Genomic DNA, 24,512 nt, shown 5'->3' with positions numbered 1-24,512 from the left:
TGATATCCATAGTTTTTTTTTGTAAGTCTAGAGATCCGCAGTGTGAATATGATCTTGTTATTTGAAGAAGGATCTGGCCGTGATTTGATGTGTTTATGCGGGATATTGGTCGTGGTTAGGGACGGGGTTAAAAATGGCCCTCTTTTCCGAATTCAAAAGTTGAGAGGTATGCATTAATCCTTTCCAAGTATTGAACTATGGGGGTTGGTAAGGGACTATTGGCAATCTCCATCTGGCCCAGAACCTAGAAAACTTTATATACTTTATGTTAGGAAAAGCTGTAGCAAAAAAAGGATAAAAAATAAACTTTATTTTTAGGTCCTGAGGCCATAGCCAAGCAGCAACATCCAGACGTGGGACATACCAAGATGGCATCTGATGAAACTGTGCCCTACGGAGTAACAGACTCTCCTGCTATAGTCACCATGTGCAACAAAATTGTTTCATTTCCTGGAATGGCCTACCGGAAAGAGTGTCCGTCTGTTACCCCTAAGAGTAATGCAAGGTGTGTAGATTTCCTTTTTATGCTTGCTTTTATTGATATATTGTATGTATATTGAATAAAGGTTATGATATGGCCCATAATGACACATATGCACTAAATGGGGTCATCTAAAAGGTACGCTCTAGGCATATGTATACACTGTGTTATGCCTTTGTAGGGCCTGAGTAGGGGGGTATGACTTAGTTATTTCAAAGAAGACCAAAGAGATCAGTACCACCCTCATCAGTCCCTGTACTAGTTATAACATAGTAGAATTTACCAGGGTTGGACTGGCCCATCAGAGTATCCTCCGGTGGGTCCAGACACTGACCTAATAATGTATCCCAAAAGGTCCAGCAAAAGACAATCCCATTTGGAGTTGACTTGAATACCAAGCACTTGTCACTAGGGTCTATTTCTTATGGGATGATTTACAAATAACCATATAGACCTTAATTATGATATGTCCTGTGTGTACAATGATAGCAACAAGTGGATGTGCACATATTCTGTAGAGCTGGTGTGTGGGCCCTCAGAATCATACCCTCTGGTGGGCCCACGAAACCCTAGTCCGACGCTGGATTTTTCCTGGTGTTCCTTAAAACTAGTGTATACCAAGTGTACAGTGTACATAGCTCAGCATCGACTTTCAAGGAGTTGCACACCACCTCAACCAGCTGAGTTGGTCATGTAGGTTGGGCAGTGTTAAGCTGGCCATACATATTAGATCGTTAGTGACCGAACTCACCAATTTCAAAGGGATCGGCCAACAGTCTAATTCGTTTGGAGGCAACCCGGCAGTCCCCCAATGTCCGCCATTGACAGAAAGAAGGATCAGGCATGTTGGATTTCAACAGGCCCAATCTTTTGATCCCCTGAGAGGGGGCATGTTTATGGGGGGATTGAGAGAGAAAGCGGTCACACAAACAACAACAAATTATATGAGAACGATCGTTCGAAATGGTCGAAGGCAAAAGTTAATCTGTGATGTTGGATTTTTATGTCCGTTGTTGGGTTAAACTAGCCATGTATGGCATGATCAGCCAATTGTGGAACTTTCTGTTGTATTACACTTGATCTGCCAGTTTAGTCTAGCATGTTGATGGTCAGTGAATGATCCGACGTACGATTGACCGGCCACATTGTTGCTGATCCTAATCTTAGGTGTGTGGTCAGTTTAAGGGTATGCTCACACGGGGCGTATTATCAGTGGATTTTCCGCAACGGATTTCATTGTAGATAATCCACAGCATGTTATACAGTAGCAGCAAAGTGGGTGAGATTTGAACAAATCAGATGAGAAAACGTGCATAAATTGACCTGCGGTACAAAGTTTTGATTGTTGCATTTTGTTGCTTTTTTTCCACATTCAGTTCATTGTGGAGGTAAAAGCCGCGTTAGATGGAAAATGTTGTGATTTTTGCGATGGAAAAGCTGCGAATCCACAACAAAACTTGCAAATCTGAAAGAATCCACCACTTTTCCTGTTCAAGTTTAGGGTATGTTCACACGGCAGCGTCCATTATGGCTGAAATTTCAGGCGTAATGGCATGTTGAGACGCTTTTTCGCTGCGTCAATTACGGACGTAAATGGAGCTGTTTTTCCATGGAGTCAATGGAAAACGGGTCCATTTAACCAGAGGCGTAGCTAGGTTCTCCAGCACCCGGGGCAAAGATTCAGTTTGGCGCCCCTCCCCCAACCTCTTTCCCGACATCTCCTTCCCCCTCGCCGTGTTTGTTTTCTCTACCAATCGACGTGTCATTTCTTTTTATGTAACGCGAGCATAAAATTATTTGTACATTTTACAAGCAATATGGTCCTATACACAACACCAGAACCAAGCTCGATACATATATATAGCCCCAGAACAAATACAGCTGTGCAACCCCTGCCGTATAGGTTTGTACGGCGTAAAACTACAGCTCCAAGCATAGCCCAAACAATGATAAGGATATGCTGGGAGATGCCGTTTCACAAAAAATAAATCCTATCATAATCATCTCGCTGCAGATCATACAGTGACTACATTACTGATTAGAGGCAGAATAAACATTTACATTAAGTGACTCACCGGTGACGTCTCAGATTCTAGTTCTTTTTCTCCATTTGGTCCAGACCTCTATGATGACTTCTCCCGGTCCATTTCTGCAGTTTGCTGCTCACATGTCTTCAGCTTCTCACTTTTCCAACATTTCTGCACCTATAAATAAGGATAAAGTTATCATTATACCACACACTACGCCCCTAAATAAAATAGTGACATACACTGCACCTCTAATTATAATAGCACCATACACCGTGTCCCACACACACACTGTGCCCCCTGTAGATAGTGCCTGCCATAGAGCCCCTGTAGATAGTGCCCCCATATAGACCACCCCTGTATATAGTGTCCCACAAATAACTCCCCCTATAGTGCTCTACAGATAGCCCACCCCTGTATATAGCCCCCTGTAGATATAGCCCACCCCTGTATATAGAGCTCTACAGATAGCCCAACCATGTATGTAGCCCCCCTGTAGATATAACCCACCCCTGTATATAGTGCTCCACATATAGTCCACCCCTGTATATAGTGTTTCACAGATAGCCCACCCCTGTATATAGCCCCCCCTTGTACATATAGTCCACCCCTGTATATAGTGCTCCACTAGATAGTCCACCCCTGTATATAGTGCTCCACAGATAGCCCACCCCTGTATATACAAGGGTGGGCTATCTGTGGAGCACTATATACAGGGGTGGACTATATGTACAAGTGGGCTATATACAGGGGTGGGCTTTCTGTGGAGCACTATAGGGGGAGCTATTTGTGGGATACTATATACAGGGGTGGGCTATATCTACAGGGGGGCCATATCTACAGGGGTGGGCTATACACAGGGCTGGGATATACACAGGGGGGCTATATCTACAGGGGTGGGCTATACACAGGGGGGCTATATACAGGGGTGGGCTATACACAGGGGGGCTATATCTACAGAGGGGGGCTATATACAGGGGTGGGCTATACACAAGGGGGCTATATCTACAGTGGTGGGCTATACACAGGGGGGCTATATACAGTGGTGGGCTATACACAGGGGGGCTATATCTACAGAGGGGGGCTATATACAGGGGTGGGCTATACACAGGGGGGCTATATCTACAGTGGTGGGCTATACATAGGGGGGCTATATACAGGGGTGGGCTATATACAGGGGGAATATATCTACAGGGGGAATATATCTACAGGTGGAATATATCTACAGGGGGAATATATCTACAGGGGGCTATATCTACAGGGGGCTATATCTACAGGGCTGGGCTATATCTACAGGGCGACTATATCTACAGGGGGGCTATATACTGGGGTGGGCTATCTATGGAGCACCATATACAGGGGTGGGCTATATCTACAGGGGGCTATATACTATATAGCCCACCCCTGTATATGGTGCTCTATAGACAGCCCACTCCAGTATATAGCCCCCCCTGTAGATATAGTCCCCCTGTATATATCCCACCCCTGTATATGGTGCTCTATAGACAGCCCACTCCAGTATATAGCTCCCCTGTAGATATAGTCCCCCTGTATATAGCCCAGCCCTGTAGATATAGTCCCCCTGTAGATATAGTCCCCCTGTATATAGCCCAGCAGATATAGTCCCCCTGTATATAGCCCAGCCCTGTAGATATAGTCCCCCTGTAGATATAGTCCCCCTGTATATAGCCCAGCCCTGTATATAGCCCAGCCCTGTAGATAGACACCCCCCCCCCCGTAAAGCCCCCCGCGAGTAGACAAAGTCCCCCCGCAGATACAGCCGCACACTTCTATTACAAATTAAAAAAAATAAAACACATTTCAAACTCACCTTATTCCCGCTCCCACGCCGTCCGGCAGCCATGGAGACCTGCTCTCTTCTGCGCTGGTCTCCAGGGGGTTGAACGCGGCGTCTATGAAAGGCGCTGATTGGCTGGGCAGGATGACTTTCCCTGTCAGTCAGTCAGCGCCTTTCATCGACGGAAGCGTCACTGGTACAAAAGGTACCAGTCGCTTCATTCGTGGAGAGGCGCTGAATGGCCGGGCACGGAACGTGCCCGGTCATTCATTGCTTCTAATTGTACCTGTGTCCTTGCGACACAGGTACAATTATAGTGCAGGAGGAGGGGGCGCTGGCGCCCCCCTCTGGACTGCGCCCGGGGCAAGTGCCCCGCCTGCCCCCCCCTAGCTACGCCCCTGATTTAACGTCTAAAGAAGTGACAGGCACTTCTTTGACGCGGGCGTCTATTTACGCCCCGCCTTTTGACAGCGGGGTGTAAAAAAATGACCGTCGGAACAGAACATCGTAAGACCCATTCAAATGAATTGGCAGATGTTTGTCGACGCTATCGAGCCGCATTTTCAGACGTAAATCGAGGCGGAAAACGCCCGAATTACGTCCGTAAATAAGCCGTGTGAACATACCCTTAAATAAAAAGTCTATACTGACTACCTGGCGTTGTCATAGTGACGGCTCCTTGTTCCACCGGCCGTTCCCAGGGATGCTGGCCTCCTGGGGTGACGTTTCATCCCATGTGGCTGCTGCAGCCAATCACAGGCTGTAGTGGTCACATGGGTTGCAGCATCATCACAGCAGGCCTGGTTGCACGGAGACCAGAGGTGGGGAGCAGGTACGCGTTGCTATGGCAACACAAGTGAGGTAAGTATTTTTTTTTAATTATTTCTACTTTGCTTTCTGTGGCAATAATTCGGAATTTCCAGCGAGTTCTAGGTCAGATACGCTGCGTGCTTTTATACAGTGTATCCGACCTGTGTGAACATACCCTAAAGGGGTATTCCCAGAATTGACAATTTTACCCCATTCCACAGGATAGGTGATAATTGTCCCCCACCGACCATGAGAATGGGGGGTTCTGAACCCCCTGTTCCTCCTCACTGCTCAACAGCAGTGAGGAGGACATTAAATGGAGCATTCAAAGTCTATGGTAATGACCGAAACACGTTGACCGCTGCTCCATTCAAGCTGCTCCTCGCTCCAGGGGGTGCAGTAAGGGGGATCGGGGTGTCTGGGACCCTCATTCATATAATGTTGGGGGGCCCAGCGGTGGGGCCCACAACAATGCGAAAATTATCACCTGTCTGTGAATAGGTAATCAATTTTGATTCAGGGTCAACCCCTTTAGGCTAACCATTGATATGAGATATTTATTGGTAGAGCCAGGCAATTATGGTGGGACCTGCAGACAACCTAATGTCTATGATGGGTGGGCTATAGACATTACATGGCTGGCAGATGCCACCATGTGTTTGGGCAGATTTGAGAAATCCCTGCCTGGCCTCTTGGCCAATCAGCATCCTCCACAGGTCACATGATACTGCAGAAGACCTGTCTAGAACTTCAACGGAGATTTGAGGCATCTGAAGTAATAATGATAGCATGTTACAAAAAAGTCCAATAGTTCTCTAATCTATTACCTGTTATCTTTCCATTAAAGGGATCAGTTGAAGGAAATATATTTATGAGGTTATTATCTCTTTTCTCTATGCCTGAAAAATAGATATAAATTACGTTGTGCTGATGAGAAGCATGTGATGAATGAGTCCGCTGTAGATGCTGCACAGCGTGGACCCACAGGTACTTCCGGGATGGGTAATGTCAGATTCATTACATACAATAGAAACTCAATATCTGAAAAGAAAAAGAAAAATCGAAAAGTCTGAATTATTTTTAGCTACAGTACACAGTATGATGACAATAGAACTAGCGGAAAAAGTTACCTGTTAACCTATAACATAGTGAGACCCTGAAGTCCCTGCTTTCCAGATTGTGCTGAAACCTCCAGTGATTAGCAGTGATCTGTGGGAGAACCCAATAGCTAATGTTTACTTACCCTGCAGCGCCGCCACAGGAGAAATGAAGCATTACACAGTTCTTGTTTAAATTACAGCAAAAGTCCATAAAGTGCACAAGTAGCAGCGCCCAAATAGAACCTAAATAGTTCCTAAATATTAATGCCAACACAACGCCCAAATAATAATTGCCCTAATAAAGCATCAGAGTTTTGCTGGTAGTGGGAGTCCTGGGGCATTTGCCAATTTTGCTCTCCCTATTGTCCTTCCCAGCACCTCTGGACCCTGGCACCTAAGAGTAAAATATTGCTTTTACTCCATGTATTGCTAGCGAAGGATTTTTTTAATTGGTGATTTGGTTGAGTGGCAAGGGGCACCGCAGTGCCTGACTAGATCTTTCCCGACCAGAGGGTTTTATTAGGATATATATGGTATTATTAGATAACAATTATTTTGCTGTGTTACTCTCCGCTAATTTTATTCTGATTTTTCATTTTTAGTGATGGAAAATGTTCATCAGTCCCTTGGAAGGAAAGTTAGATATTTTGAAGTAAACATAGCTCAGTTCAAGGATCCATTGTTTGTCTGCTCATCCAACAGCATTGGAGACAAAATAAAGGTGACGGGGTGATTATATAATAACATTGCAGTGTGTAGAGTAATGAGAAATGTTGTGATTTAATTTTAGATAGAAACTATGCACAATTTGTCAATGCGGCTTTTTAAAGGAAGAGTAAACCTAGAAATGAATGATAAAGGTTAACAGGAAATGAACTTGCCTCCAGTGGTTACCGGTTTGTAGGATTTTCTGTACACTCCTGAAACAAACAGCCTTGTAGAGAACACAGGGGTCCATTTTTCCATATCTCTTCTATTTTAGGTTGGCAGGCTGCTTAGCCAAGGGGCAGGGCTTAATATTATTTGTCTCCTACTGCAGACAGAGCAGTAGGGAAGGGCTCCTTCTGCAGCCAGTTGTCTCACAGCCAGGTACAGGATTGTAAGAAGGAGGAGGGAAAATGTCTGATCTCCTGGGACACACAGACAAATTCTTCATATATTTCTTGTTTTTTATTGCAATTGTGTATTTTTCATGTATAGTGTTCTTTTAATGCCCATAGTGGGAATAAGTCTTCTGTTAATAGTCTTCAGGTTTCTGATGGTGCTAATTATTTGTATCCATCCACCTTTTTGCTGGTCATCCATTTCAAGTTTTCCTTTAACTCCTCTATGTTTGATATGTTAAAATAATATACAGCTATTCAGGTCCCCATAATAGAAGATGTTGCATATGGTAAGTTCTACTTTAAATGGGTTTTCTTATGCAAATAATTCTTAATCACTTTCTTATATACTTTGTGTTTCAATTGCTCAACATTTTGCAATACTTATGCTTGCTTTTAGTGAATGGAAACAATCTTAAATTCGTCCTGCCTTAGCTATCGGCCTGGATTCCAGGACCAGGATTACCACCCGTCCATAAATTCCTCGACAGTCCATAAAAAATAGGGGACCTTTTTCCAGTGTATGTTAAAAAAATTGATGCATCCATGATTATTTTTTAAACTGGACGAGTTTATACAGATTATTGGGAATGTGAGGGTATGTTCACACGCTAGACTAAAAACGTCTGAAAATACAGAGCTGTTTTCAAGGGAAAACAGCTCCTGATTTTCAGACGTTTTTTAAGCCACTCGCGATTTTCGCAGCGTTTTTTTTACGGTCGTTTTTGGAGCTGTTTTCTATAGAGTCAATGAAAAACGGCTCCAAAAATGTCCCAAGAAGTGACCTGCCCTTCTTTTTCACGGCCGTTTTTTTACACGGCCACTTTTCAAAACGGCTGCGTAAAAAACCGGCCCGTCGGAAAAGAACGCCGTTTTCCCATTGAAATCAATGGGCAGATGTTTGGAGGCAAACTGCTTCCGATTTTTCGGCCGTTTTTCAGGTGTTTACAGTCCGAAAAACGGCCAAAAATAGGCCATGTGAACATACCCTAATTATCATCATTTTAGATATCACAGTAACTGCTGCTAATGTGTTCATATCACTATAGACAGATATTATTTATCTTTATGATTCTTTATAATTTTCCATTTTGTCCGTAAAAAAAAAAAGTTAGCTATTGGTGGATAAATTGTTCTGAAAAAATCAGATTGATAATCTGCCTAGACTGATGCTTTGTAACAAACCCTTAGCTGTGTGAGCAGGACTAGGCCTGGGCAGATTCCCAGCCTCTATACGTAAATAATGAATGTTTCCATTCACTGACAGAGAGCTGAAATCTTGAACGGGACAAGAAACTAAAACAAAAAAATTAGCATTACCTGCTGTCTGTTGTTCTGCTTTATTTTAGGTTGCCCTGGCTTGTAATCTGCACAGATCAGCGGCCCAAAGCCTGGTGACCACATGTATGAATGACCTTTTGGCACAAGGGGCTCAGACTCTATTTTTCATGCCACATTGTGCTGGTGGACAACTCTCATTGGATGTGGCTGACGCTATAGAGGAAGGATTGGCCTTGGGCTGTAGAATAACTGGGGCCTCATTACTAGGTATTCAAATATTGAATTTACCCAATTATTTTGAGAGTTTCATAATAACGGAGATGTACAATTATTCTGTCCTTGCAAATATGTCATGGAGGTCCATACAGCAATGGTGATGTCATTTGCAAAGATGGCTCAAAAATGTCCGGAGCTTGAAGCCGTGAACACAGGCTTGTGTCGTAGGTTTTCCTTCACATGGGGCAAAGATTTAGTTTGCTGCCCTATCACTCTAAGGATCAGTTCACACAGTAATTTGGCACTGATTTTGACGTGGAAACAGCGTCGGAATCAGCACCAAAAAACGAAATTGCCCCCCATTGATCTCAATGGGAGGCAGAGGCATCTATTTCCTGGGCGGCTTTTGGTCACTCGTGGGGAAAAAGAGCGGCATGTCCTTTCTTGCCGCGGTTTCCACCGCTTACCTTCTATAGAAATCAATGGGAGGCAGAAAAAACCTCTGAGCGTTTTATGCTGCGTTTTTTGCCCGCAGTCCTTGCAATAGCTTTAATGGTTCAAAATCTGCCTCAAAATGCCTGAAGGAAGTCCGAGGCAGATTTTTCCTGCCTACAAAAAACTTTGAACAGGGCCTTAGTCGTATGCAGCAAGCTTCTAAGCTCCCTCTAGTGGTGACTGGAGGCAGACAAAACGTTATCATTTAACTTTATAGGGCAGATTCTTATTAAGACTGACGTTTCATGCGCAAGTCTTAATAATAAATTCGCTGGCGCAACATGGCACACATTTATTAAGAAGCAAATCCCCCTTAATAAATGTGTCACATCTTTTCGCTAGCCATGCGTAACCACTGCACCTCATCCCCCATCACATAAAATAAATAGATACTCACCTCACCGCTCCTCTTCTCCCCTTCTCTCTCCTTATGCTTATTCAAGGTACTGATGCCGGCAGCGTCAATAGCTAATTGATGACTCAGCACTGATGACGTTGAGTGCTGGTCGCATCGGTACCATAAATGAGCCACGGAATAAAGAGGGAGCCGGTGGGGACAAGAGAAGAGGAGCGGTGAGGTGAGTAGGAATATTTTTCTTTTTCTTTTAATGTGTTGGAAGGGGTAGGGGGTATTCATATGAGGGGACAAGGTAGAGGCCCGGCATGTGCCTCTACATTTCTACGCCCCACAGACTAAAATCTGCTATAGTTTATGCCCGTTTTCTGGCGTAAATTATAATAAATTTGTTGAGTCGGCGGAGCCCTTTTTGAGTTTTTAAGTAAAAATCGATTGAAACAGAAAATAATGGACGCGTCTGTGCTAACTTATTTATTTATTTATTTCCTACGCCAATTTATTGGTCTGTTTTTTTTCTTTTCTCAGAAAAAGAATTTACTCAGCCTCTTGGCTTATATACTGATGGGAGCTACAACCTGTCGGGATTCGCACTGGGTATAGTAGAGAGGGATCACAGGTTACCGCGTCCAGATCAAATGAGAGCCGGTGACCTGGTTATAGGAATACGATCACCTGGCTCATATAGCAGCAACAACTTGTCCCTTCTAACAGACCTCATGGAAAATCACTCCTTACGCTATACGTCAGTATTGCCAATGAGCGATGGAGTCACAATTTGGGGTATGTATTCAATAGTTGCCTTGTCAACATTCTCAAAAAATTTCCTGGGCCACTTTTGGCAGTAGTGATAACAAAGGTATATTTCGCTATGGGCCCCATTTTCTCAGCTGCACCCATAACAGGCCACTCCACCCTAGCAACACCGGTTCATATTAAAAATGACCACCTGACTACAAGAGTCCACCACACAGATGTCACTATGGGCAACAAGGCCAGGTGCTCGGTCCACTGCAACGGGACAGATGCGCTGGTGGTACTGAAGAAAGAAAATTGGCCGCGATGTTTATTAATGGTAACCTTAAAAATATAAATATCAATAATTTAATAATAAATATAATAAACCAATAACTGTTAAAAGAATCAATAAATAAATGACCCAGTCCTCCCAGCATTAGCTGGCTGACTATACCCCATCTAAAAAACATTGCGACAAGATCAAACTTTATTAAAACAGGGCGGGCGGGCGCTTGTCCTGAAGGTCCGGGAAAACTGGCACCTGAACAGTTGAGCGCTTGACTATTTAACCCCTTCCCGCCGCAGCCCTTTTTCAGATTTTCATTTTCGTTTTTTCCTCCCCACCTTCCAAAAGCCATAACGTTTTTATTTTTCCATCGATATAGTCCTATGAGGGCTTGATTTTTGCGGGACGAGTTGTAGTTTTTGTAGCACCGTATAATGTACTAGGAAACGGGAAAACAATTATTTGTGGGGTAGAAAATGAAAAAAACAGTGATCCCTCCATGGTTTTTTGCGCGCCGTTTTTACGGAATTCAATGTGCAATTAAAATAACGTGTTAACTTTATTCTGCGGGTCAATATGATTACGGCGATATCAAATATACAAATATATATATAGTTTTTTCTATATTTTACTACTTTTACAAGTAAAAACCAAAGTGCAAAAAAGAAAATTTATTTTGTGTCGCCAAATTCCGAGCGCCATAACTTTTGATCACTTATTATTTAATTTTTTTGTGGGAGATTAGGTGACCAAAAAATAGCGATTCTGGCATTTACAATTTTTTATTTTACGGCGTTCACCGTGCGGATTAAATAATGATATATTGTAATAGTTCTGACTTTTACGGATGCGTCGATACCAATTATGTTTATTTATTTATTTTTTTACTATGCTGTAGGGGGAAAATGGGAAAAGGGTTTTTTTTTTTACTTTTAATATTTTTTATTTTTTTGACACAAAAAAATTAAACTTTATTTAACTCATTTTTACTTTTTTTATTAGTCCCCCTAGGGGACTTCAACCAGCGATCGTTAGATCGCTTGCACGATATACTGCAATACTAATGTATTCGATATATAGACTCCAAACAGAGTAGTAACAGGGGCTGGGGACTGTCTATATCACAACCGTCCCCCCATATCATATAGGCAGCTCTATGATACTACATATACCACAAAGAGACAGAAAAGAGCCTTTAACGCCAATATATATATATAAAAGTATAAATCTTTATTACACAAAACACTGTACACAATTTAAAATAACATAAAGAGACTCTAGTATAGAAAAGCGGAGACTGCATCAAATGTTATTGCTACCTGTCATACAAGAGTAACGCTACGACTATTTCAGCAGTTCTTTAATTATCAGTTATCAAAACCATAGTACACCATCCTTAAATTGTAAGAAAAGGAAAGGGAGAACAATGTCTTAATAGGTAACAAGTATATCAAGGAACAAAGGTGTAGTATATGTCATGACAGACAATAGTATGCTCAAAGCAAGGCTGCTAAGTCACAGACTTACCCATGGAAAGAATCAGGTGAGTGTAAAGGAGTGATGTCCGCTCCGCTGCATAAACCCTGACGCGCGTTTCGCCACGTAGTGCTTCCTCAGGGGGATGTATACTAATGTATTGCAGTATATCGTGATTCTGACAGGCACATATTAAGCCCTGCCGGAGGCTTAATATGTGCACAAAGATATCGGACCTGGGGGCCTTCATTAAGCCCCCAAGCAGCCATAGCAACCATCGCTCCCCCGCGATTGTGTTGCGGGGAGCGCGATGAGCTGTTTGAGGGGGTCGCCCCCCTCTTTCTAACGATTTAAATGCTGCGGTCGCTATTGACCGCAGCATTTAACGAGTTAAATGAGCGGGATCAATATTGAAACAGAAAATTCCAGAACCTGCTGGTATGTTCCATACAGCTGACCTGAGATTGACCTCATAAGGTAAGAACCACTGTGGGCATAAAAAAGGAGGGGGGAAAGAGAGAAGGAACAAACCAAGTACCAAAATAAAACATTAATAAAAAATGAATAATGGGACTGTGCTACCATGTGTCCCCCAAGCAAACTGCTCTGGGGGCCCCTATCATTATTTACCTCTGGTGTTTGGAAACCTCTGAAAAACAAGCAGCACAGCTGACTGGAGCATCCAAAAAGTTGACTTTTTTAATTTTTATCGTGAAGTATGTAGTATCTATTTTCGTACTAACCCAGTTTTGCTCGGTGGTCATTATGTTTAAGTTGACGAGTCTTGTTTTAGTCATAAAATACCACCGCCATCATACCCTGGATCACAAAATATGGCTCTTTGGGATTGTGGACACGCCAACAACGCCAGCTATTGGGTATATGGAAGTTGTTCCTGATAGAAGAGCTTTATAATTATGTTTATAAAAAAAAAATATTATTATCACAAAAAATATTGATGGGGGACACATACTTTATTTGTTTTAACAATATTTGTATCATAAGTTTTGTCCTAGGGGAACATAATCTTCACTTGATCCCATAAGGGTATGTGCACACGGTGAGAGGCTTTTACGTCTGAAAAGACAGACTGTTTTCAGGAGAAAACAGATGCCTCGTTTCAGCCGTAATTCCTCCTCCTCGCAATTTGCGAGGCTTCTCTGACAGCCGTAAATTTTTAGCTGTGCTTCATTGAGTTCAATGAAGAACGGCTCAAATTACGTTTGAAAGAAGTGTCCTGCATATAATGTATATAAGGGTATGTGCACACACACTAATTACGTCCGTAATTGACGGACGTATTTCGGCCGCAAGTCCCGGACCGAACTCAGTGCAGGGAGCCGGGCTCCTAGCATCATAGTTATGTACGATGCTAGGAGTCCCTGCCTCTCTGCAGGACAACTGTCCCGTACTGTAATCATGTTTTCAGTACGGGACAGTAGATCCACGGAGAGGCAGGGACTCCTAGCGTCGTACATAACTATGATGCTAGGAGCCCGGCTCCCTGCACTGTGTTCGGTCCGGTACTTGCGGCCGAAATACGTCCGTCAATTACGGACGTAATTAGTGTGTGTGCACATACCCGAAGTGTCCCGCATATAATGTATATAAGTGTCCCGCATATAATGTATATAAGTGTCCCGCATATAATGTATAGAAGTGTCCCGCATATAATGTATATAAGTGTCCTGCATATAATGTATATAAGTGTCCTGCATATAATGTATATAAGTAAGTGTCCCGCATATAATGTATATAAGTAAGTGTCCCGCATATAATGTATAGAAGTGTCCCGCATATAATGTATAGAAGTGTCCCGCATATAATGTATAGAAGTGTCCCGCATATAATGTATATAAGTAAGTGTCCTGCATATAATGTATATAAGTGTCCCGCATGTAATGTATATAAGTGTCCCGCATGTAATGTATATAAGTGTCCCGCATATAATGTATATAAGTAAGTGTCCTGCATATAATGTATAGAAGTGTCCCGCATATAATGTATAGAAGTGTCCCGCATATAATGTATAGAAGTGTCCCGCATATAATGTATAGAAGTGTCCTGCATATAATGTATAGAAGTGTCCCGCATGTAATGTATATAAGTGTCCCGCATATAATGTATATAAGTGTCCCGCATGTAATGTATATAAGTGTCCCGCATGTAATGTATATAAGTGTCCCGCATATAATGTATATAAGTGTCCCGCATGTAATGTATATAAGTGTCCCGCATATAATGTATAGAAGTGTCCCGCATATAATGTATATAAGTGTCCCGCACATAATGTATATAAGTGTCCCACACATAATGTATATAAGTGTCCCGCACATAATGTATATAAGTGTACCGCATATAATGTATATAAGTGTCCCGCATATAATGTATATAAGTGTCCCGCATATAATGTATATAAGTGTCCCGCATATAATGTATATAAGTGTCCCGCATATAATGTATATAAGTGTCCCGCATATAATGTATATAAGTGTCCCGCATAAAATGTATATAAGTGTCCCGCATATAATGTATAGAAGTGTCCCGCATATAATGTATAGAAGTGTCCCGCATATAATGTATAGAAGTGTCCCGCATATAATGTATATAAGTGAGGGGGCGTGGCTTAGCTATGGAGCCGTGAGCACGCGTTTTGGGGGAGCTCCGCACTAGCAGCTGAATACCAGCCATCTTTCCCGGGTGAAACCGGCAGGCGATGCCAGGAAAACGAAGGGGAACCTGCCCTGGAACTTCCCGGTCCTTACCTCGCTCCTCTGGCCGTTGCAAGAGCATGGAGCGCTTTCTTTCCTCCTCACAATCGGCCGCGGACGAACGAGCAGCAATGGCGGACGCATTGCCGCCACATCCGGCCTCAGACACTCTGGCTCCTTCTCCTCCTGCTCCCCTGTTGCAGTCAGCACAAGCGGCCGCGACTGCTGATACGAGTCCTCCCTGCTGCAGCACTCAGGATGCGGTAAGCCTTGTCTCTCCCCTCAACATGTCATCAGTGAGAGATTTGCCCGCCATTATACCACACACATATGGCCCTGAAGTTCAGGCTGGGCCATCGGGCTTACATGCTGACCTACAACTACTGAGGGAGATGATACAAGCCCTCCCCACCCGACAGGATCTTGACTCTTTGGTGTCCAGGGTTGAGCAGGCACATCAGCAAGACATAGCTGACCTGCGTCAGGATGTGGTCAGACTAGACTCTAGGGCGCTTACATCTGAGAATACTGTGTCGGCCATTGACTCTAGAGTAACTGCGTTGGAAAAAGCTGCCACGGATACTAGAACACATTTACAATCCTTGGCGCTTCAATTAGATGATCAGGAGAATAGAGGACGCAGAAACAATGTACGTCTGAAGGGCCTTCCAGACCTCGGCCCACGAGATGAGCTGGTGTCTAGAGTATCTATTATATTCAACAAGCTCACTAACCGACCATCAGAAGCGACTTTTCTCCTAGATCGAATTCACAGAGTTTCGCGCCCAGGCCCGCTCGACTTGTCCTCTCCTCGCGATGTGTTAAGTTGCCTTCACTATTATACCGACAAAGATGCAATTATCCAGGGGGCATGGTCACATGGACCGGTCTCAGTTGAAGGAAGTACGGTTACTATATACCCTGATGTCTCCCCACGGACACTCTATATGAGACGGCTCCTACATCCTCTGCTTGAAAAAATCAAGTCCGCAGGCGCCACTTATAGATGGGGACACCCGTTCCATGTTGTCGTGAAGAACAACTCTGGCTTCTATCTCCTGCGCCACTCCTCGGATCTTGAGGGCCTATTTCGATTTCTTCAGATCGAGCCGTTCCCAGTCCCGGATTGGCTAGCCCTGGACAGAATTGAACAACCTCAACGTCGTTGCCTCAACAGGACTAACCAGCCCATACGAAGCAGATCCATCCCGGGTGCACCACATTTGCCGTTAATCGACCTCTCCCGCCGGGTCCCGCCTGAGGCTTAAAGAGGACTTTCCTGCTAATATCCTTTTATTTGTCAATGTTTTGCTAGGCCGCCGGCAGCATTGCTGCTCGAGGAACTTAAGGTCGTCAAATGTTATTTTGCTCACATAATGTTTTGATGGTTATCTAGCAGGGCTCTTTTGCAACTAAGTGTTTTGCCCAGTTTTTTCATAGGATACTCAGGTTTCGTGTATAGATAGAATGGCCGCAAGGGGCCTTCACTTAGCCCTCAGGAAATACGTGCTGCTTATACCGTATTAGTTTAAAAGTCAATTATAGACCGCCACATGTGGTGTGTGGGTCCGAAGTTGTTTAGAGGGTGAGCTATCACCTGCAGCGCTGGAGGCATTTAGCCTACTGGTACCTCCCCCACCCACACCCTTTTGCTGGTTATATATATTAAATAGAAGGGTGTGGCGTCGCTATAGGTTGTTCATCAGAGGTCATGGCTATTAGCACAGGTTTTGGGTTAACCTCCCTTGGCTAGTAGTAGCTGAGAGATACACGTCGGTTCTATCATTGATTGTGCCTCCGTCGCCTCCCCAATGGTAGGCGATGGAAGAAATGGTTTACTGTTTGATGATTATGTATGCGGTGCGGTGCGGTGCGGTGCGGTGCGGGCCCCCCCCCCCCGTGGTTTTCCAGGTCCCCACAAACTTAACAACCTTCCTTTACAGGTTTTTACACCGTATAGGAGTCGGCCTGCGGGCCTCTTTCTTGTGTATCGTCTTATTGTCTTTCTCTCCTATCTTTATCTGTCCTCCTCTTGCCCTTTACTTTGCTTTCCCCTCCCCCTCCACCGCAGCCCAGGACAGATATGTCGCAGCATACACAAACGGACCTGACTATTGGCTCAATAAATGTCAAGGGGTTACACAGCCCTGGAAAACGATCCATACTTTTCAATTTGCTGAAAGGCAAAAATATACAGGTGGCGTTCCTCCAAGAGACGCACCTATGTCAGCAAAAACCTTTTAAACTCTCTAACGCATGGTTCCCCAATGCATATCATAGTCTTTCTCCGGACACGAAATCCAGGGGGACAAGCATTTTGATCTCTAGATCTCTTCCTTGGGAGTTCAGGGGGTCTCGCAGTGATGAAGTGGGACGAATGCTCTTGATCAAAGGAGTTATTGACTCTCAAGTATACACTTTTGCCTCTTTTTACCTACCCAACTCTGGTCAATGCACAGCCCTTGTTGGCTTTCTGAATGCCCTGGAGGAGTTTGGGGAGGGTGCCATTGTCCTGGGAGGGGATTTCAATGTTGCGTTGGATCCCACACTAGACACGTCCGTAGGTTCTTCTTCATTCTCGAGGGCACATCTGCGCCGCATTATGAAATCATTTCACGAACACCAATTAGTGGACACATGGCGTCTCCTACACCCAGCAGATAGGGACTTTTCCTTTTACTCCGCAGTACACGACAAATATTCCAGAATTGATCTTTTTTTCGTCAAACATCACTCGCTACATTCTATACGCGCGGCCGACATTGACTCGATTTCCTTTTCAGACCATGCATTAGTCACCTTGACCCTCTCTCTACATTCCTCTCTGTACCACCAATCTCAGTGGAAACTGAACCCAACGCTTCTCTCGGATTCAGTGGTTACTGCTGATATCCAACGTAATATAGCTGACTACTTCGCAACTAATGCCACAGAGACCATTAACCCTCGCATTATCTGGGAGGCGCATAAATGCGTGATCAGGGGTATATTTATTAAACATGGTGCACGTTGGAAAAAAGAAAGGGCGGTGGCCACGGTCCGCTTGCTGTCTGAAATTGAAGTACTTGAGATCTCACATAAACGTTCCCATGACCCGGAGTGTAGGATTGCCCTCCTCCGTAAAAGAGAGGAACTGCGAACCATATTGATGGCTCGAGCCAAGGCTACGCTTTCTAGATGTAAGCGTCATTACTACGAATATGGCAACAAAAGTAGTAGGTCTCTGGCTAGAGCCTTGCGGACCCAACAAACCCAGAATTACATACCCTCCATAGTATCCCCCTCACAAACGCGGCATCGTTTGCCGTTGGACATAGCTTCCGCATTCCGGGATTTCTACGCTGCCCTATATAATACTGACTCTACCAATCCGTCTGTGACATCCAGTGAATTCAGGTCTAAAATTTCTAAATATATTGCGGATTCTGGTCTACCTGCCCTATCGGAAGATCACATTACTAGCCTGGAAGAACCACTTACCACACAAGAACTCTCATACGCTTTAAAACACTCCAGAACAGGAAAGGCACCTGGCCCAGACGGATTTATAATTCAATATTATAAAAAGTTTCTGACGTCCCTAGGCCCACATTTTCTAGCCTCCTTTAATTCATACTCGGCCTCCTCCCCCATCCCTCCTGACGCCCTCAGGGCGCATATCGCGGTGATCCCCAAACCTGGTAAAGACCCTACACAATGTGCCAGCTACAGACCCATATCCCTCCTCAATACAGATATCAAATTGTTTGCTAAAATTCTAGCGGATCGTCTCGCTCCACTGATTGGAGGAATCGTACATACGGACCAAGCAGGGTTCATGGCAGGTAGAGAGGCACGAGACAACACAACTAGAGCCATCAATCTGATCCACAAGGCCAAAATCTCCAATATACCTCTTATGCTTTTATCTACAGATGCGGAAAAAGCGTTTGATAGAGTTAACTGGACCTTTATGGAAGAAACCCTCTCACGTCTGGGCCTTGGATCACATATGCTGGGATGGATAATGTCGCTATATTCATGCCCATCCGCCCAAGTTCGAGTAAATGGCCTTCTCTCAGACGAATTTGCTATACACAACGGCACCAGACAGGGTTGCCCCCTCTCACCCTTGATATTTATATTGACACTAGAACCCCTTTTACGCCATATACGTGCAAACACGGATGTGAAGGGACTAGAAACGAATACCTCAACTAACAAGGTGGCGGCCTATGCAGACGATCTGCTATTTTTCCTGACCAATCCAACTGTCTCCCTTCCTAATCTCATGCGGGAATTCCAACGGTTTTCAAGTTTATCCACCTTTAAAATTAATTTCTCTAAGTCCGAGGTCCTGAACATCTCTCTTTCACCTCATCTTTCCACAACCTTAAAACAATCTTTCAGTTTTAAATGGAACCCAACAGCGTTGAAATACCTTGGGGTTCGCTTAACAGCAGATCTGAGAGATCTCTTCCAACTAAATTTTCCTCCACTCCTTGCTGAGCTTAAGGCAGATTGTGCCAGATGGGCCAAAGGTACCTTTACTTGGTTGGGCCGTTGTAACATCTTCAAAATGAATGCTCTCCCTAGGCTACTATATTTATTTCAAACCCTTCCCATAGCCATCCCAACACAGTTCTTTAAAACGGTCAATTCTCTTCAGATTAAGTTTGTATGGAATGGTAAGACTCCACGTCTGTCCCGCACGTTATTATGCCGATCTAGGGCATCGGGGGTCTATCATTACCTGATGTCCGCACTTACTACATTGCATCTCATCTTGCTCGGGTAGTTGATTGGTGCAGACATGCGACCGTTAAGTCTTGGGTGTCTTTGGAGCAGAGTTTTTACTCTATTCCAATATCGGCCCTTCCATGGCTGCACCGTAGCCAACTCAGACATCTCCATCATCACCCTACTATAGGCCCAACACTAGTATGCTGTTCTCTCCCCTTGGTAAGGGCATCTTGCTTGCCAGTCCCTTCCTCTATGTTTCCGATACTGGGCAATCCATCCTTTCCCACTGGCTTGACGGACCCAATTTTCCGTATATGGCAATCCTTGGGATGGTATCGTGCAGATCGGTTCTTAAAGGATGGTGAATGGCTTTCTGTTGCAGACCTGGCCCAGATTGCTGATCTCCCTCCGTTGGGACAATGGCGTTCGTTGCAGCTGCGACACTTTTTGACGTCTATCCCAGCCCCTAGGTCCTACCAGGAGGAAAAAACTCCACTAGAGACCCTCTGCACAGGCTCTGACCTGATTAGACATACATTGTCCGCTATTTACAGAATTCTCATGGACCCCCCAGATATGCCCACTCCTACATACATGTCAAAATGGGAAGAGGACCTGGGGATATCCTTCTCCCCCGCACAAGGGCAGCACATATTCCTTATGGCTCAAAAAACCTCCATCTGCTCAAGATACCAAGAGGCAAGCTTCAAACTACTCTCACGTTGGTATAGGACCCCAGCACGCCTACATAACATCTTCCCCACAGTGTCCCCTATGTGCTGGAGATGTGGGCAAGACAGTGGTACCCTCCTTCACACCTTCTGGTCATGTCCTCTCCTTACCCCATTTTGGGAAGGTGTAAAGAGGGTGATAATGGAAGTTACAAATACAAATGTAACTATGGATGCGGCCCTTTTCCTTCTTCATCATTGCCACATTCCAGCGAACAAGTATAAGCGTTCCCTGCTTCACTTTCTAGTGATGACAGCTCGTCATTGCATCCACTAAGATGGAAGGATCCATCTCCCCCAACACTATCCCTCTGGGTTTCACAGGTTAACGACATCATGAATATGGAGGACTTGACATCCGTTATCCACGACTCAAGCTCCAGGTTCTGCCAAACTTGGGCCCAATGGATGGTTTTTCAGGATTCGAACTCCTATAAAGACATCATCTGAGAACCGCATCCTTTTAATCGGCGGCAATAACACCCTGGTCTGTGGGATGCTGTGGAGGGTCCCCCCCCCTCTCCTTCTTCTTTCCGCTCTCCCCTTCTTTCTTCATTCTCTTGTCTGGGAGCTTGGCTCCATCCACACTTTAGAGATTCGTGTTCCCTTGTCGTTATTCCCTCTTTTTCATTCAGTATGCCATTATATAACAATGTACTTATTGTTTTTTCTGTACATTTGCCTTTGGATTATGTATTCTAAATGTACATTACCTTGTTGTATGTTCCCTTTATGTTATAAAATGGACCCCATGGGTCAACAAAAATAAAGAATTTAAAAAAAAAATAATGTATATAAGTGTCCCGCATATAATGTATAGAAGTGTCCCGCATATAATGTATAGAAGTGTCCCGCATATAATGTATAGAAGTGTCCCGCATATAATGTATAGAAGTGTCCTGTATATAATGTATAGAAGTGTCCTGCACTTCTTTTGACGAGGCTGTATTTTTACGAGTCGTCGTTTGACAGCTGTCAAACGACGCCGCGTAAATGACAGGTTGTCTGCACAGTACGTCGGCAAACCCATTCAAATGAATGGGCAGATGTTTGCCGACGTATTGTAGCCCTATTTTCAGACGTAAAACGAGGCATAATACGCCTCGTTTATGTCTACATAAGAGCAAAGAGCTCTAGCCGGGGCTCCTCTGGTGGTAAGGGCTCTTGCTATAAGGCCTTGTTCACACGGCTCTAAAAAAACAACAACGTGTAAACACGTCAAAAACACTTTTTTAAGTACAGCCATTTTTGCCACGTTTTTGGACAAGTTTTCAGCACGTTTTTTGGCCGTGTAATTAGGACTCCAATTGACTAGGCGAATTACGTGCGTCAAATAAACGCTGTGTGAACAAGGCCTAAAGCCACAATGGAAGGTTTCCCTGAGGTATAATAATTGGTACAAAACTTGGTATTTTGGCCACACATTGTGGTAACATTTCCTCAGGCAAGCTCCTTTAATCCATCTATATCTGTTTGTAGGTGAAATGGTAATGAACTCCACCATGGTATTTCGCTTACCAGTTCTTCATGCTCTACAATCCGGTAACATCCGACTCTGTGTTCCCATAACGGAGGGTGGACTTGTGGGAAGTATCCTCCACTACTTACCTGAGCACATGGGGATTATTATAGGTAAGATACGCTAGTAATGTTTATATGGCATTGGGTTATGAATAAACTATATGGATATCCTATAGAGCCTTTCTCGCTGAGAGTAAAGCTGTAGCTTGTATCAGTATGTCACCTCATCACTAAACTTTACTTGGTGGAAAAGAAACAAATATGGCGCCCATAGTAATCATTCCAGTCATTGTTTTCCTTGGCAAGTTTGCAATATATGTGATATGATTGAGTGCTATGAGCCATGAGTCAATAGAAGGCAGTACCTCATTCTGGGGCTCCATCCATTAGCCAGAGCAGAGACTGGTAAAAAAAGAAGCTGTGGAGGAAGAATATGTCCATACATGACACAGACAGCCCATCGATTTCAATGGGCACCATGTAATGCTTAATTTCCCCTGTGGGTGTGCTGCAGGAGAATTGAAGACTTGCTTCCAGGTTCTCATGCAGATTAGTGGTGATCTTAGTGTAGGGACCCTTCTAACAAATAGAGGTTGTTGTGTTTCTTGTAAAGATAACCATTTCCAATGCTCTACTAACTCCGTGTTGAGGTTGGGAGCCATCTCTCATTAACCTTGTTCTTACATTTTCATTCTCTACATGGGGAATCTCAGACGCTCTCTGTTGGAAGATCCCAGCGATTTTCTCTTGGTTGTACAAGGAAGGAGAACTTTCTGAGCAGGAATTGGTCTATAACTTCAACTGTGGTATTGGAGCTGTGCTGATAGCTCAGAAGAATGTGGCCCAGAGGATCCTGGCAGAGATACAGTATGACCAGGAGGCATGGTTGATTGGATCAATACTTCGTCATCACGAAGGCTAGTTTTTCTTCACTTTTAAAGATTTCTAGAGGCACACTTAGGGGGTCCTAGTACCTGAAAAATTCCTCTGAGCCGTTCATGCAAAGTGTAGTTAGGCTCTGTTCAGATCTACATTGTAATTTCCGTTTATATGTGGTTAACACTATTCCCCAGAGACTCGAACGCAGATGTAAACAAAGCCTTCAATGATAAATTTATTTGTGCCGCCACTAGAGGGAGCTCACTGCATATGGATTTGTCATACAACAGAAGCTGTATAAATCCCTATGCAGTGAGCCCCTCCTAGTGGTGGCTGCAGGTAGCCAGGAATTTATCATGTAACTCATTGACTGGGTGAAGAAAAGCAGGGAATGTGAGGCTCTACATAAACAAAAAAAAAAACAAGGATCTGACCCCTATAAAGAATTTTGGCTCTATATAGAGTAAATAAAATGAAATTATAGGTACGTTTTCATAGACCAATTCCATTAACCCCTTCTCTATCCCATCCAGGGATACCAGTTAAGTCTGTAAAACAGGCAGTTGGGGGGCATTTTGCCATCTCCACCATGGGCACGCTTACAAACTCCCTTTAATGATCCTGCATTTGCCATACATCTTATCTCTTCCTCTTTTTACTTCAACCCATTGGAGTGTAAGAGTATGCTCACACGGAGGAATTTTGTGGCAGAATCCACCGCAAAATTCTGTCTCCCATTTATTTCAATGGGAGTCGGACCCTTCATTTTATAATCTGCTAGCGGGAAAAAAGAAGCATCCTGCTCGATCTTCGGGCGGATTCTGCCCGAACCTCCCATTGATGTCAATGGAAGGGGGGAATCTTCCTGCCGTTGGCAGGAATAGTTCTGCGGCAGATTTTGCTGCGGGACCCGCCACGCAACATCCGCCATGTGAACTAGCCCTTACAGTCCACTGCATTGATCTAGGTCTTCTCATAATATGTCTAAAATAAGACAAAGCTTCAGTCTTGCCATTATGCATCAAGGAGAAGGTCAGTGATAAACTTTATTCTCTACCATGCCAATAACTCACAATTCTCATCCATCTCCATCAACCCAAAAGTATCAATACGTTTCCTGTCTCCATTATTCATTGCTTACACATATATTTTAATGGGTGGTGATTACTTGTATAGGGATGTGATCTCCACGGGTGCTGCAATGTTAACAAACTAGGAAGTGGAAAACGTTCTTGAGTCATCCCAGGGGATAGGGTGCGCCTTTGAACTATTGTCGCAAGTTAGGAGTGTGCTGCAGCTTAAAGATATATCTCCTAGACTTCAACAACATAATGACTAAAGGGTGGGATAAATTTCCAAAAGGGGGAGGGGTGGGAGATATTGGCCTGACGAGATTCGGAAAGTACATGATGGAGGATGGGTTTACAGATATTTGGCGGGCAAAATGGCCCTCTACTACGCAGTATTCGTGTGTATCATCTACATATGGATCATTATCACGAATAGACCTAATGTTTAATAATGGAATGGGGATGGAATGTGTGGAAGGGGTGGAATATTTACCACGGGCACTGTCTGATCACTCCCCAATGTTACTTAAGCTCCGAACAAGCTCAGAGATGGGGGGGTTGAGAATGCACTGGAGGTTAAATCCGTTCTGGATACGGTTAGTGGGAGAGGAGATAATAAATATGAGTCTGCAAGAATACTTTGAATTTAATAAAGGTACGGTCCCTATGGATATTTTATGGGATGCTATGAAGGCGACTATAAGGGGAGTGT

The 24,512-nt window shown here is 44.0% G+C and overlaps 1 protein-coding gene across 1 annotated transcript in view; it reads left to right on the top strand.

Moving 5' to 3' along the window:
- Positions 1 to 22,799, top strand: part of LOC142741909 (trifunctional purine biosynthetic protein adenosine-3-like) — a 71,710-nt gene extending 48,911 nt beyond the window's left edge. The window contains exons 10-16 of the mRNA XM_075851231.1: positions 319 to 505; positions 6,027 to 6,103; positions 6,819 to 6,937; positions 8,669 to 8,867; positions 10,195 to 10,449; positions 21,810 to 21,962; positions 22,565 to 22,799. Coding sequence (XP_075707346.1) covers positions 319 to 505; positions 6,027 to 6,103; positions 6,819 to 6,937; positions 8,669 to 8,867; positions 10,195 to 10,449; positions 21,810 to 21,962; positions 22,565 to 22,773 — 1,199 coding nt within the window. The 3' untranslated portion in view covers positions 22,774 to 22,799. The remainder of the gene's footprint in view (positions 1 to 318; positions 506 to 6,026; positions 6,104 to 6,818; positions 6,938 to 8,668; positions 8,868 to 10,194; positions 10,450 to 21,809; positions 21,963 to 22,564) is intronic.
- Positions 22,800 to 24,512: the final 1,713 nt, after the last annotated feature.

The sequence above is a fragment of the Rhinoderma darwinii genome, chromosome 2 (genome assembly GCF_050947455.1).
Source record: "Rhinoderma darwinii isolate aRhiDar2 chromosome 2, aRhiDar2.hap1, whole genome shotgun sequence".
NCBI classification, from domain to species: domain Eukaryota; kingdom Metazoa; phylum Chordata; class Amphibia; order Anura; family Rhinodermatidae; genus Rhinoderma; species Rhinoderma darwinii.
This window is presented reverse-complemented; position numbering and strand designations above follow the sequence as displayed.